Source organism: Erithacus rubecula (assembly GCF_903797595.1).
Source record: "Erithacus rubecula genome assembly, chromosome: 31".
Classification (NCBI taxonomy): Eukaryota; Metazoa; Chordata; class Aves; order Passeriformes; family Muscicapidae; genus Erithacus; species Erithacus rubecula.
The window spans coordinates 1,967,967-1,980,171 of NC_136682.1; the positions used below are offsets into that span (position 1 = coordinate 1,967,967).

At 57.7% G+C, this 12,205-nt stretch overlaps 1 protein-coding gene across 1 annotated transcript; it reads left to right on the top strand.

The window, feature by feature from the left end:
• Nucleotides 1–2,497: 2,497 nt before the first annotated feature.
• On the top strand, nucleotides 2,498–5,436 carry BCDIN3D (BCDIN3 domain containing RNA methyltransferase; the record flags this gene model as incomplete). The annotated part of the gene is made up of 2 exons (XM_079329263.1): nucleotides 2,498–2,692; nucleotides 4,516–5,436. The coding sequence occupies 2 exons, from the start codon at nucleotides 2,498–2,500 to the stop codon at nucleotides 5,434–5,436; spliced, it is 1,116 nt and encodes a 371-aa protein (XP_079185389.1).
• Nucleotides 5,437–12,205: the final 6,769 nt, after the last annotated feature.

Genomic DNA, 12,205 nt, shown 5'->3' on the forward strand with positions numbered 1-12,205 from the left:
TGGGATCAATGGGATCAATGGGATCAATAGGATCATTGGGATCAATAGGATCAATGGGATCAATGGAATCAATGGGATAATGGGATGGGATGGGATGGGATGGGATGGGATGGGATCAATGGGATCAATGGGATGGGATGGGATCAATGGGATCATTGGGACCAATGGGATCATTTGGATCAATTGGAGCATTGGCATCAATGGGCTCAATAGTATCAATGGGATCCGTGGGATCAATGGGATCAATGGGATTGGATCAATGGGGTCATTGGGATCAATAGGATCAATGGTATAATGGGATGGTATAATAGGATGGGACAATGGGACAATGGGACAATGGGATGGGACAATGTGATGGGACACTGGGATAATGGATGGGATGGATCTGCAGTCCCTCCCTGGCACAGCACAGGGGCAGCAGGTCCTTGCAGGGCACTGTGAGCTGCAGGCGCCCCCTGCCCCGCCCTGCCCCGCCCCGCCCTGACCTGCCCCGCCCTGCCCTGCCCCGCCCTGCCCTGCCCTGCCCAGCCCTGCCCTGCCCCGCCCTGCCCTGCCCTGCCCCGCCCTGCCCTGCCCTGCCCCGCCCTGCCCCGCCCCGCCCTGCCCCGCCCTTCCCCGCCCCACCCTGCCCTGCCCCGCCCTGCCCTGCCCCGCCCTGCCCCGCCCTGCCCTGCCCTGCCCTGCCCAGCCCTGCCCTGCCCCGCCCTGCCCTGCCCTGCCCCGCCCTGCCCTGCCCCGCCCTGCCCTGACCTGCCCCGCCCCGCCCCGCCCTGCCCTGCCCCACCCCGCCCTGCCCCGCCCTGCCCCGCCCTGCCCCGCCCTGCCCTGCCCCGCCCCGCCCTGCCCCGCCCTGCCCCGCCCTGCCCTGCCCTGCCCCGCCCTGCCCTGCCCCGCCCTGCCCTGACCTGCCCCGCCCCGCCCTGCCCTGCCCTGCCCCGCCCCGCCCTGCCCCGCCCTGCCCCGCCCTGCCCCGCCCTGCCCCGCCCTGCCCCGCCCTGCCCTGCCCCGCCCCGCCCTGCCCCACCCTGCCCTGCCCTGCCCCGCCCTGCCCCGCCCTGCCCCGCCCTGCCCCGCCATGCCCCACCCTGCTCTGCCCCGCCCCGCCCTGCCCTGCCCTGCCCCGCCCTGCCCTGCCCCGCCCTGCCCCGCCCTGCCCTGCCCTGCCCCGCCCCGCCCTGCCCTGCCCTGCCCTGCCCTGCCCCGCCCCGCCCTGCCCTTCCCCGCCCTGCCCCGCCCTGCCCTGCCCTGCCCTGCCCCGTCCTGCCCTGCCCCAACCTGCCCCGCCCTGCCCTGCCCTGCCCCGCCCTTCCCGGGACCAGCAGCGAATCACCCGGGACAGCCTGACCCGACCCTGCCTTCAAACATACTTTCAGTACCATTGGTAAAAATAGCATTTATATTCTAACATTTATTTGTTTATGTGTATAACATTTATTTGTTATTTATGTGTATAACATTTATTTGTCATTTATGTGTATAACATTTTTATGGTGTTTATTTTATAACAGCAGTTTGTATTATTCAAATATGCTCTCAGTACCATTGATATAAGTAGCATTTATATGCTAGTTATTTAATTTAAATAACATTTATTTGTTATTTATGTGGATAACATTTATTCGTTATTTTTGTGCATAACATTTATTTATTATTTGCATAACTTTCATATGCTATTTATTTTATAACAACAATTTATATTCAAATATGCTTTCTATACCATTGGTATAAGTAGAATTTATATGCCAGTTTTTTTTATTTATATAACATTTATTTGTCATTTATGTGTATAACATTTATTCGTCATTTATGTGGATAACATTTATATCCTATTTATTTTATAACATCAGTTTATATTATTCAAATATACTTTCAGTAGCATTGGTATAAGTAGCATTTATATTCTATTATTTGATTTAAATAACATTTATTTGTCATTTATGTGTATAACATTTATTTGTCATTTATGTGTATAGCATTTATATGCTATTCATTTTATAACATCAGTTTATATTATTCAAATATACTTTCCATACCATTGGTATAAGTAGCATTTATATGCTAATTATTTGAATCCAATTAATATGTTTTGTATGATAAAACGTGATGTTATATTACTTAATTAACACGGAAATAACATGTTTAACAGCGTACTTGATTAAATAATTAGCTATTTAAATACCGGAAGCGCGCCAAGGTCCGAGACCCGGCGCGTCTCCATGGCAACGCAGGGGGGAAGCATTCAAAGGGGACACACGGGCGATGGGCACCATCACTCTGCAGCCTGGCAGGGCTCAGACAGGGGATTTTTTACACCAAATCTCTAAAATCTCTTATTTTCACCCCAAAGGGGCGGTGCTGCCCAGGTGGCGCTGTCCCTTGTCCCTCTCCTCGCTCCGGAACGTTCGTGCCGCGGAACGTTTGTGCCCCCCGGAACGTTCGTGCCGCGGAACGTTTGTCCGCAGCCGCGGTTCCCGCCCGGCGCGGGAGCAGCGCGAAGATGGCGGCGCCCATGAGCGGCGGCGGCGGCCGCGGCCTGGAGCCGGGCGCGGCTCCCTACGGGAACTTCCCCAACTATTCCCGTTTCCACCCGCCCGAGGGCCGCCTCTGCCTCCTGCCCCGGGGGCTCCTGCGCAGCCTCTTCCCCGCGGAGCCCCGCCCGCTGCTCGGCCTCGATGTGGGCTGCAACTCCGGGGTGAGCGCGCGGGGTGGGACACTGGGGAAACTGGGGACACTGGGGAAACTGGGGACACTGGGGGCACTGGGATGCACTGGGGGGGCAGTGGAGGCACTGGGATAACTGGGAGCACTGGGAGCACTGGGGGGCACTGGGGGGCACTGGGAGCACTGGGGGGCACTGGGGGGCACTGGGGGGCACTGGGAGCACTGGGGGGCACTGGGAGCACTGGGAGGCACTGGGGGGCACTGGGAGCACTGGGGGGCACTGGGAGCACTGGGAGCACTGGGAGCACTGGGAGGGCACTGGGAGCACTGGGAGCACTGGGAGCACTGGGAGCACTGGGGGGGACTGGGAGCACTGGGGGGGCACTGGGGGCACTGGGAGCACGGGGGGGCACTGGGGGGCACTGGGGGGGCACTGGGAGCACTGGGGAGCACTGGGGGGGCACTGGGGGGGCACTGGGGGCACTGGGGGGGCACTGGGAGCACTGGGGGGCACTGGGGGGGCACTGGGAGCACTGGGGGGCACTGGGAGCACTGGGGGGCACTGGGAGCACTGGGGGGCACAGAATGTGGCACTGGGGGGCACTGGGGGCACTGGGGGGCACAGAGTGTGGCACTGGGAGCACTGGGAGCACTGGGGGGCACAGAATGTGGCACTGGGGGGCACTGGGAGCACTGGGGGGCACTGGGAGGGCACTGGGGGGCACAGAGTGTGGCACTGGGAGCACTGGGGGGCACTGGGAGCACTGGGGGCACAGAGTGTGGCACTGGGAGCACTGGGAGCACTGGGGGGCACTGGGAGCACTGGGGGCACTGGGAGCACTGGGGGGCACTGGGAGCACTGGGGGGCACAGAGTGTGGCACTGGGAGCACTGGGGGGCACTGGGGGGCACAGAGTGTGGCACTGGGGGCACTGGGGGGGCACTGGGGGACACTGGGGGGCACTGGGGGGCACAGAGTGTGGCACTGGGGGGCACTGGGAGCACTGGGAGTGTGGCACTGGGGTGCACTGGGGGCACTGGGGGACACTGGGGGGGCACTAGGGGGCACAGAGTGTGGCACTGTGTTAGCAACTGGGGGCACGAGTTGTGCCACTAGGGGGGCACTGGGAGCACTTGGGGGCACTGGGAGCACTGGGGGGCACTGGGGGGCACAGAGTGTGGCACTGGGAGCACTGGGAGCACTGGGGGCACTGGGAGTGTGGCACTGCCACCATCAGGGACATTCCTGCAGCAGCTCCAGGGAGCCCCTGGCAGGGAGGATGGTTCAGCTGGCAGCACCGTGTGCACTGTGGCAGATCCCAGCCTGGGCCACCTGCAAATCTGGGCTTGGAGCCTCCTGGGCTGAGCTCTCCAGCCTGGAGCAGTCCATGATTTGGTTTTTGGAGCAGGGATGGGCTGAGCTCTCCAGCCTGGAGCAGTCCATGATTTGGTTTTTGGAGCAGGGATGGGCTGAGCTCTCCAGCCTGGAGCAGTCCATGATTTGGTTTTTGGAGCAGGCTCTCAGTGTGGGAGATCCAGGCACTGCTCAGGGCTCAGATCTTTTCCTGATCAGATTGTCCTTTGGACACTCACAGAGAGGAAGTTCTGGAGAGTGTCCCTGAGTCCCTTCTCCCCCTGCAGGAGCTCAGTGTGTGAGATCCAGGCACTGCTCAGTGCTCATATTTTCCTTTGGACACCCCATCTCTGGCAGTGTCCCTGAATTCCTTCTCTTCCTGCAGGAGTTTAGTGTGGGAGATCCAGGCTCTGCTCAGTGCTCAGATCTTTTGCTGATCAGATTTTGCTCTGCACACCCCATCTCTTGGGAGGTGTCCCTGAGTCCCTTCTCCCCCTGCAGGAGCTCAGTGTGGCCCTGTACCAGCACCTGCTGGGGCTGCAGGAGGGCGTTCCCAGCTCGGAGCAGCAGGAGGCGGCCAAGGAGCTGCAGCTGCTGTGCTGCGACATCGACCCCGAGCTGATCCGCCGGGCGCAGCAGAGCAGCCCCTTCCCCTCCTCCATCTCCTTCGCCAGCCTGGACATCATGGACCCCTCGGCCCGGGCGGCCCTGCTGGGCCCCTTCCTGCGGCGCTTCGGCCGCGGGCGCTTCCACCTTTGCTTCTGCATGTCGGTGACCATGTGGATCCACCTGCGCCACGGGGACCGGGGGCTGCTGCGGCTGCTGGCCCTGCTGGGCTCGCTGGGCCGCTTCCTGCTGCTGGAGCCGCAGCCCTGGCGCTGCTACCGCGCGGCCGCGCGCCGCCTGCGCCGCCTGGGGCTGCCCGAGCCGCGGCACCTGCGGGGGCTCAGCATCAGGGGGGACATGGCACAGAGGGTCACTCACATCCTCAGCCAGCACTGCGCCATGGAGCTCGTCTGCTGCTTCGGCAGCACCGCCTGGAACAGGAGCCTGCTGCTCTTCAGGTCCACCAGGGACCCGTCTGAGGATGGGGAGATGGGGATTCCCAAATCCCTGGGGGCGCCTGGGCTTGACATCCTGGGGGAACCTGAGGAAGATTTGGGAATTCTTGAATCTCCAGGTCCTGACCTCGTGCGGGAACCTGAGGGAGATCTGGGGATTCCTGAATCTCCAGGTCCTGAGGTGGTGGGGGAACCCGAGGGACATCTGGGGATTTCTGAATCTCCAGGCCTTGACCTCCTGGGGGAACCTGAGGGAGATCTGGGGATTCCTGAATCTCCAGGTCCTGACCTCATGGGGGAACCTGAGGGAGATCTGGGGATTCTTGAATCTCCAAGTCCTGACCTCGTGCAGGAAACCTGAGGGAGATCTGGGGATTCCTGAATCTCCAGGTCCTGACATCCTGGGGGAACCTGAGGCAGGGAGTGACTCTGACTGATTCTGGGACAGTTTTAACCTGTTTTCTGGGCTGCTCCTGGAACCCAAGTTCTACCTGTGCACGTGGATCCACCTGAGCCACAGGGACTGGGAGCTGCTGGAGCCCTGGAGCTGTTTTGGCAGCGCCTGGGGCTGCCCGAGCCGCGGCACCTGCGGGGGCTCAGCATCAGGGGGGACATGGCACAGAGGGTCACTCACATCCTCAGCCAGCACTGCGCCATGGAGCTCGTCTGCTGCTTCGGCAGCACCGCCTGGAACAGGAGCCTGCTGCTCTTCAGGTCCACCAGGGACCCCTCAGAGGAGCAGATCAGCTTTGGGGATGGGGAGATGGGGATTCCCAAATCCCTGGGGGCGCCTGGGCTTGACATCCTGGGGGAACCTGAGGAAGATTTGGGAATTCTTGAATCTCCAGGTCCTGACCTCGTGCAGGAACCTGAGGGAGATCTGGGGATTCCTGAATCTCCAGGTCCTGACCTCGTGCAGGAACCTGAGGGAGATCTGGGGATTCCTGAATCTCCAGGTTCTGAGGTGGTGGGGGAACCCAAGGGACATCTGGGGATTTCTGAATCTCCAGGCCTTGACCTCCTGGGGGAACCTGAGGGAGATGTGGGGATTCCTGAATCTCCAGGTCCTGACCTCATGGGGGAACCTGAGGGAGATCTGGGGATTCTTGAATCTCCAGGTCCTGACCTCGTGGGGGAACCTGAGGGAGATCTGGGGATTCCTGAATCTCCAGGTCCTGACCTCGTGGGGGAACCTGAGGCAGGGAGTGACTCTGACTGATTCTGGGACAGTTTTAACCTGTTTTCTGGGCTGCTCCTGGAACCCAAGTTCTACCTGTGCACGTGGATCCACCTGAGCCACAGGGACTGGGAGCTGCTGGAGCCCTGGAGCTGTTTTGGCAGCGCCTGGGGCTGCCCGAGCCGCGGCACCTGCGGGGGCTCAGCATCAGGGGGGACATGGCACAGAGGGTCACTCACATCCTCAGCCAGCACTGCGCCATGGAGCTCGTCTGCTGCTTCGGCAGCACCGCCTGGAACAGGAGCCTGCTGCTCTTCAGGTCCACCAGGGACCCCTCAGAGGAGCAGATCAGCTTTGGGGATGGGGAGATGGGGATTCCCAAATACCTGGGGGCGCCTGGGCTTGACATCCTGGGGGAACCTGAGGAAGATTTGGGAATTCTTGAATCTCCAGGTCCTGACCTCGTGCAGGAACCTGAAGGAGATCTGGGGATTCCTGAATCTCCAGGTCCTGAGGTGGTGGGGGAACCCAAGGGACATCTGGGGATTTCTGAATCTCCAGGCCTTGACCTCCTGGGGGAACCTGAGGGAGATCTGGGGATTCCTGAATCTCCAGGTCCTGACCTCGTGCAGGAACCTGAGGGAGATCTGGGGATTCCTGAATCTCCAGATCCTGACCTCATGGGGGAACCCAAGGCAGGGAGTGACTGTGAGTGATTCTGGAGCAGTTTTAACCTGTTTTCTGGGCTGTTCATGGAACCCACGTTCATACAGGGGTGGATCCACTTGAACCATGAGGACCAGGGGCTGCTGCTCTTCAGGTCCACCAGGGATCCATCTGAGGATGGGGAGATGGGGATTCCCAAATCCCTGGGGGCGCCTGGGCCTGACATCCTGGGGGAACCTGAGGGAGATCTGGGGATTCCTCAATCTCCAGGTCCTGACCTCGTGGGGGAACCTGAGGCAGGGAGTGACTGTGAGTGATTTTGGGACAGTTTTAACCTGATTTCTGGGCTGTTCATGGAACCCAAGTTCATACAGGTGCATGTGGATCCACCTGAGCCACAAGCACCAGGGGCTTCTGCTCTTCAGGTCCACCAGGGATCCCCCTGAGGAATGGCTGAGAGATGGGAATTCCTGAATCCCTGTTAGAACCAGGCCTTGATCTCCTGGGGGAATCACAGAATGATGAGGTTAGAAGAGACCTCTGAGATCATCAAGTCCCAACAGCTCAGCTCAGCGTCCAGACAGCACCAAGTGCCATGTCCAGCCTTTTCTTTAACACATCCAGAGATGGTGACTCCACCACCTCTCTGGGAAGAGCATTCCAGTACTTTTTTATTCTTTTGGTGAAAAATTTTTTTCCTAACACCCAACCTGTAACTTCCCTGACATGTGTCCTCTGGTTCTGTCAGGCCTTGATCTCCTGGGGGAATCTGAGACAAGGAATGGCTGTGAGTGATTTTTTGGGACAGTTCTAACCTGTTTTCTGGGAAGTGCTCCTGGAATCCAAGGGCTTTCCATGTGTATCAAGAAGATTCCCTGGAGTAACAGGGAATGTGCCCAAGGAAATGTAGAATGTCCTGATTGCAATGGGCTCATGAGGGTTCTTGAGTCCAGCTCCTGGCCCTGCACAGGAGATAACAAAAAATCCATTAATCCCAAAATCCTGATGCCCAAATTACCCAGAACTGCTGGAATATCAGAGCTGAAAGGGTCCTGTGAGGATCAGAGAGTCACAGAACATCCAGAGTTGGAAGGGATTCACTGGATCATGGAACCCAGCTCCTGGCCACCCCAAAATCCCCCCAGTGCCTCAGGGTGATGTCCAAGCACTCCCTGCCCTGCAGAATTATGGAATAACCAGAGGTGACAGGGATCCCAAGATCACAGAGCTGTGGAATACCCTGAGTTGGAGGGAACCCCCAAGGATCATCAACTACAAGTCCTGCCCCAGGACATCCCAAAAATCCCCTGAGCCACCATCCCAGCAGGCTGAGCTCTGTGATCTGGGGCTGCCACCATTCCCTGGGAGCTGTGCCAGTGCCTGACCAGGGAGGAACCTTCCCCAAATTCCACCCAAAAACTGCAGGACCATCCCCTCCCTGCAGCCAGCAGCCCTGCCTCAGCTCTCCTGGGGGTTCATCCCTAGTGGTGAATAATGTCCTTGGAATAAAAATCACCGAATTTTACCCTGAATTCCGTGTTGGGGTTTGGAATCCTTTCAGCACCCGGGGAGCTGAGCCGGTATTTCCGTTGTATTTCCATTTTTCCCTGCTCCAAGGGCGCGGGGGCAGCCCGGGGGTGTCCCGAGCCCTGCTCCAGGTGAGCTGCATTCCAGAGGACAGGAGCTGTCACCTCCAGGAGATGGTGCTCGAGTGTCGCTGCTCCTGCCGCGAGCAGGGACTCAGGAAAACCGGGATGGATTTCTCCTTGTCCTGCTCGGGAATTCCTTTATCCTCCCGCGGGGAGAGTGTCGGGGGAAATAAATGTGAGGAACAGTCTGGGGGCGGGAAGGGAAATCCTGGAGACCCCTCTGGTGCCTGAAGGGGCTGGAGGGGGGCTGGGGACAAGGGACAGAGGGACAGACACAGGGAATGGATTCCCAGTGCAGAGGGATGGGATGGGATGGGATGAATGGGATGGGATGAATGGGATGGGATCAATGGGATGGGATCAATGGGATGGGATCAATGGGATGGGATCATGGGATGGGATGGGATGGGATCAATGGGATGGGATAGATGGGATGGGATCAATGGGATGGGATGGGCTCATTGGGATGGTGTAGGATGGGATCAATGGGATGAGATCAATGGGATCAATGGGATCAGTGGGATGGGATCAATGAGATGGGATCAATGGGATGGGATCAATGGGATCAATGGGATCAATGGGATCAATGAGATTAATGGGATGGGATCAATGGGATCAATGGGATGGGATGGGATCAATGTGATAATGGGTTGGGATGGGTGGGATGTTGGGAATTGGGAATTGCTGGCTGTGAGTTGAGAGGGGCTGGGATGGAATTCCCAGAGCAGCTGCATCTGCCCCATCCCTGGGACAGGGGGAGGTGTCCCTGCCATGGCAGGGTGGGATGGGATGGGATACAGGGATGGGATACAGGGATGGGTCAGTGGGATGGGATCAATGGGATCAATGGAATGGGATCAATGTGATAATGGGATGGGATCAATGGAATGGGATGGGATCAATGGGATGGGATCAATGGGATCAATGGAATGGGATAATGGGATTGGATGGGATACAGGGATGGCGTGTGATGGATTTTAAGGTCCTTTCCCCTCCAAACCACTCTGTGATTCTGGGAGTTTCAGGATGCTGAGCAGGTTTGCAGGAATTTTTGCAGGCCCTTCCATAAAAGCAGCTTTGCTCAGGGATCCTGCAGCTCCCCCAGCACGTGAATCCCTCTGGGAGCCGAGCAGCTCCCTGACATTCCAGGAGCTCTGGGGCAGCTCTGCTGGCTCCAGGCTGTCCCTGATCCCGTGTTTTCCTCCCTTTCCTCCTGCTCAGCTGCTCTTTCCCAGCCGTGCTGCTGGGGGCACTGGAGGATGGTTTATCCCACACCCTTCCCCCTGGAATGTTTCCCTTCCCTTGTGTCAATATTTGGTGCTGTTTTCTTTCACCTTTGAAATGTTTCTGATCTCAGCCCAGCCCCCTCCCTGCTTCCAGATAAAGGGACAAAGAATTTCTGCCTCTCTTTTCCTTTGGGGATTTTTGTGCTTCCCTGTGGAAAATTCTAGGAAGAATTGCTAGAGGTGGGGAGGGTGCATCCCAAATTGTCCCTGCACCTGGCTGGAAGGATTTTTTCCTTCAGCAAGACCCTGGTTCATGTTCTTTATTTGCTGGGAATCCCCCATTTGTGCCTGGAGGATCCTCCTGGGCTGCTGTAGAGGGAGCAGTGTGGGCTGGAGTTGACAGTTCCCATTTTTCCAGTTTTTTCCATGCTGTCCATGCCTGGTGTGTCTGGAACTGACAAAGGCTCCTTATCTCTCATTCCTGGACTTTGGAATTGCTGATATGGCTCTGGCCCAGCAGCTTGGGGATGGCCCAGCTCCAGATTTCCCTCTGCTTGGCTTTGGCAAAACCAAATCTTTGGGTTTTGCCACAGCCAAATCCTTTGGGTTTTGCCACAAAAACAGCTCAGAGTGGTCAAAACAAGTCTCTGTTCTCAGCCTGGGGAGAAGGAGCCTTATTCCTGAATTCCCTGAATTCCCTGACAGCACAGTGGAGCCAGGGGGATTTGGGATCTGCTACAAGAGAAACAAGAGAAAAATGGCCTCAGGTTGCAGCAGGGGAAGTTTGGGTTGGATATTGAGACAATTCCTTCATGGAAGGGGCTGCCCAGGGCAGTGTGGGCGTCCCCATCCCTGAGAATGTCCCAGAAAAGTGTGGATGTGGCACTTGGGGGCACGATCTGGACTCAGCCATCTCTGAGGGCTATTCCAGCCTGAGCCATTCCATGGTTCTGTGATCCTGGGATGCTGCAGAGCTCAGGATGGAGTCAGCCCTTCAGCAAAGAGGAGGGAAGATCATTTTTATTTTCCTTTCAGCTCTGCTCCTGCCGTCCAGGAGGGTCTGGGGAGGTGGGAGCAGCTCTGGGGTGCAGCAGAGGAGACCCCAGGGACCCCTGGCATCTGCAGAATTCTCTCTGGTTTTAACCCCCTGCATTTCCCAAATGGCAAAAGTGTGTTCCCACTTTTCCTGAGGCTGGGACAGAGGGAAATCCCAGCTGGGGTTAAACGCAGGTCGGCTTCTGGGACAGCAGCAAATCTGATGGAGGAGGAATGCTCATGGGGAAATGGAGATCCTGGGCTCAGGGAATAATTTGGCTGGGAAGGGACCCCAAATATTTCCCCATCCCATGGCAGGGACTGTCCAGCCTGGGCTGGGACCCTTCCAGGGACCCCCTGGAGGGTTGAGGGTAGCTGGGCTGGGCAGGAGGGGGATGTCCCTGCTCCCAGATCTGTGCTCAGCATCTCCTGAGCTCTGGGTTTGGGATGGTTCCTGGCCTCCAGCCCACTTTACCTCAGTTTTTCCATGCCAGGATGGGTTTGATTCCCTGATGGGGAATTGTGTGATTGCACAATGCTCTTGGGATGGAAAAGCTGAGGAGCTGAACTGGAGCCCTGTTCCCAATTATCCCTGCAGGGTTAATTAGTCCCCTGCACGTGCTGGGACTCATCCCTGCTGTGGGGAGTCACTCTCCCCTTCTGCATGGAAGAATGGAGGCAAGGGAGCTGAAACATCAAAATTCAGATGTTTCATCAAAATTCAGATGTTTCCTCAAAATTCACACTTTCCAGGGGGTTCTGCAGGTTTTGGATTTCCCTTCACTGTCACTCCTGTGACACTCAATGGAAGTGGAAGGTGTCCCTGCCCAGGGAAGGGTGGGTTCAATGTCCCTTCCCACCCAGGCCATCCCATGATTTCTAACTGGTAAAAAAATGGATTAATTCGACTTCCAGATTGATCCCAGGAGTGGAGGGACCAGGAGCCAGCAGATTGCTGGGCCTGGGAACTTGTCCCTGCAGGTGCCAGGGCAGAGGTTTGGATTCCCTTGGCTCAGCTCAGGGCAGGTTCCTTCTTGCTGCTCCTGTCACTTTGGAATTAGAGGAGAAAAGGGAGAGGTGGCAACCTATGCAAGCCTGGGAAAGGAGCAGCCCCAGCTCCAGTCTGGCTTTTCCCTCCCAGTATCACCAGTTCTGGGACAAAGGTTGAGATTCTTCCTTCTGGGGAGGGAGCAGAACCCTGGTGGGGTTCAGGGTCCCAAAACCATCCCAGGATTTGCTGTGCTGGGTCACAAACAGGGAGGGTTTGGCTGTTCCCCTCCTTGGGCTCCCAGTTCTGAAGTGGAAGTGCCTTGGCCATGAGGCCTCAGGTTGAATTTCCAGGTGGGGAGGGGTCCTGGGGGTCTCCAAGGCTTTATC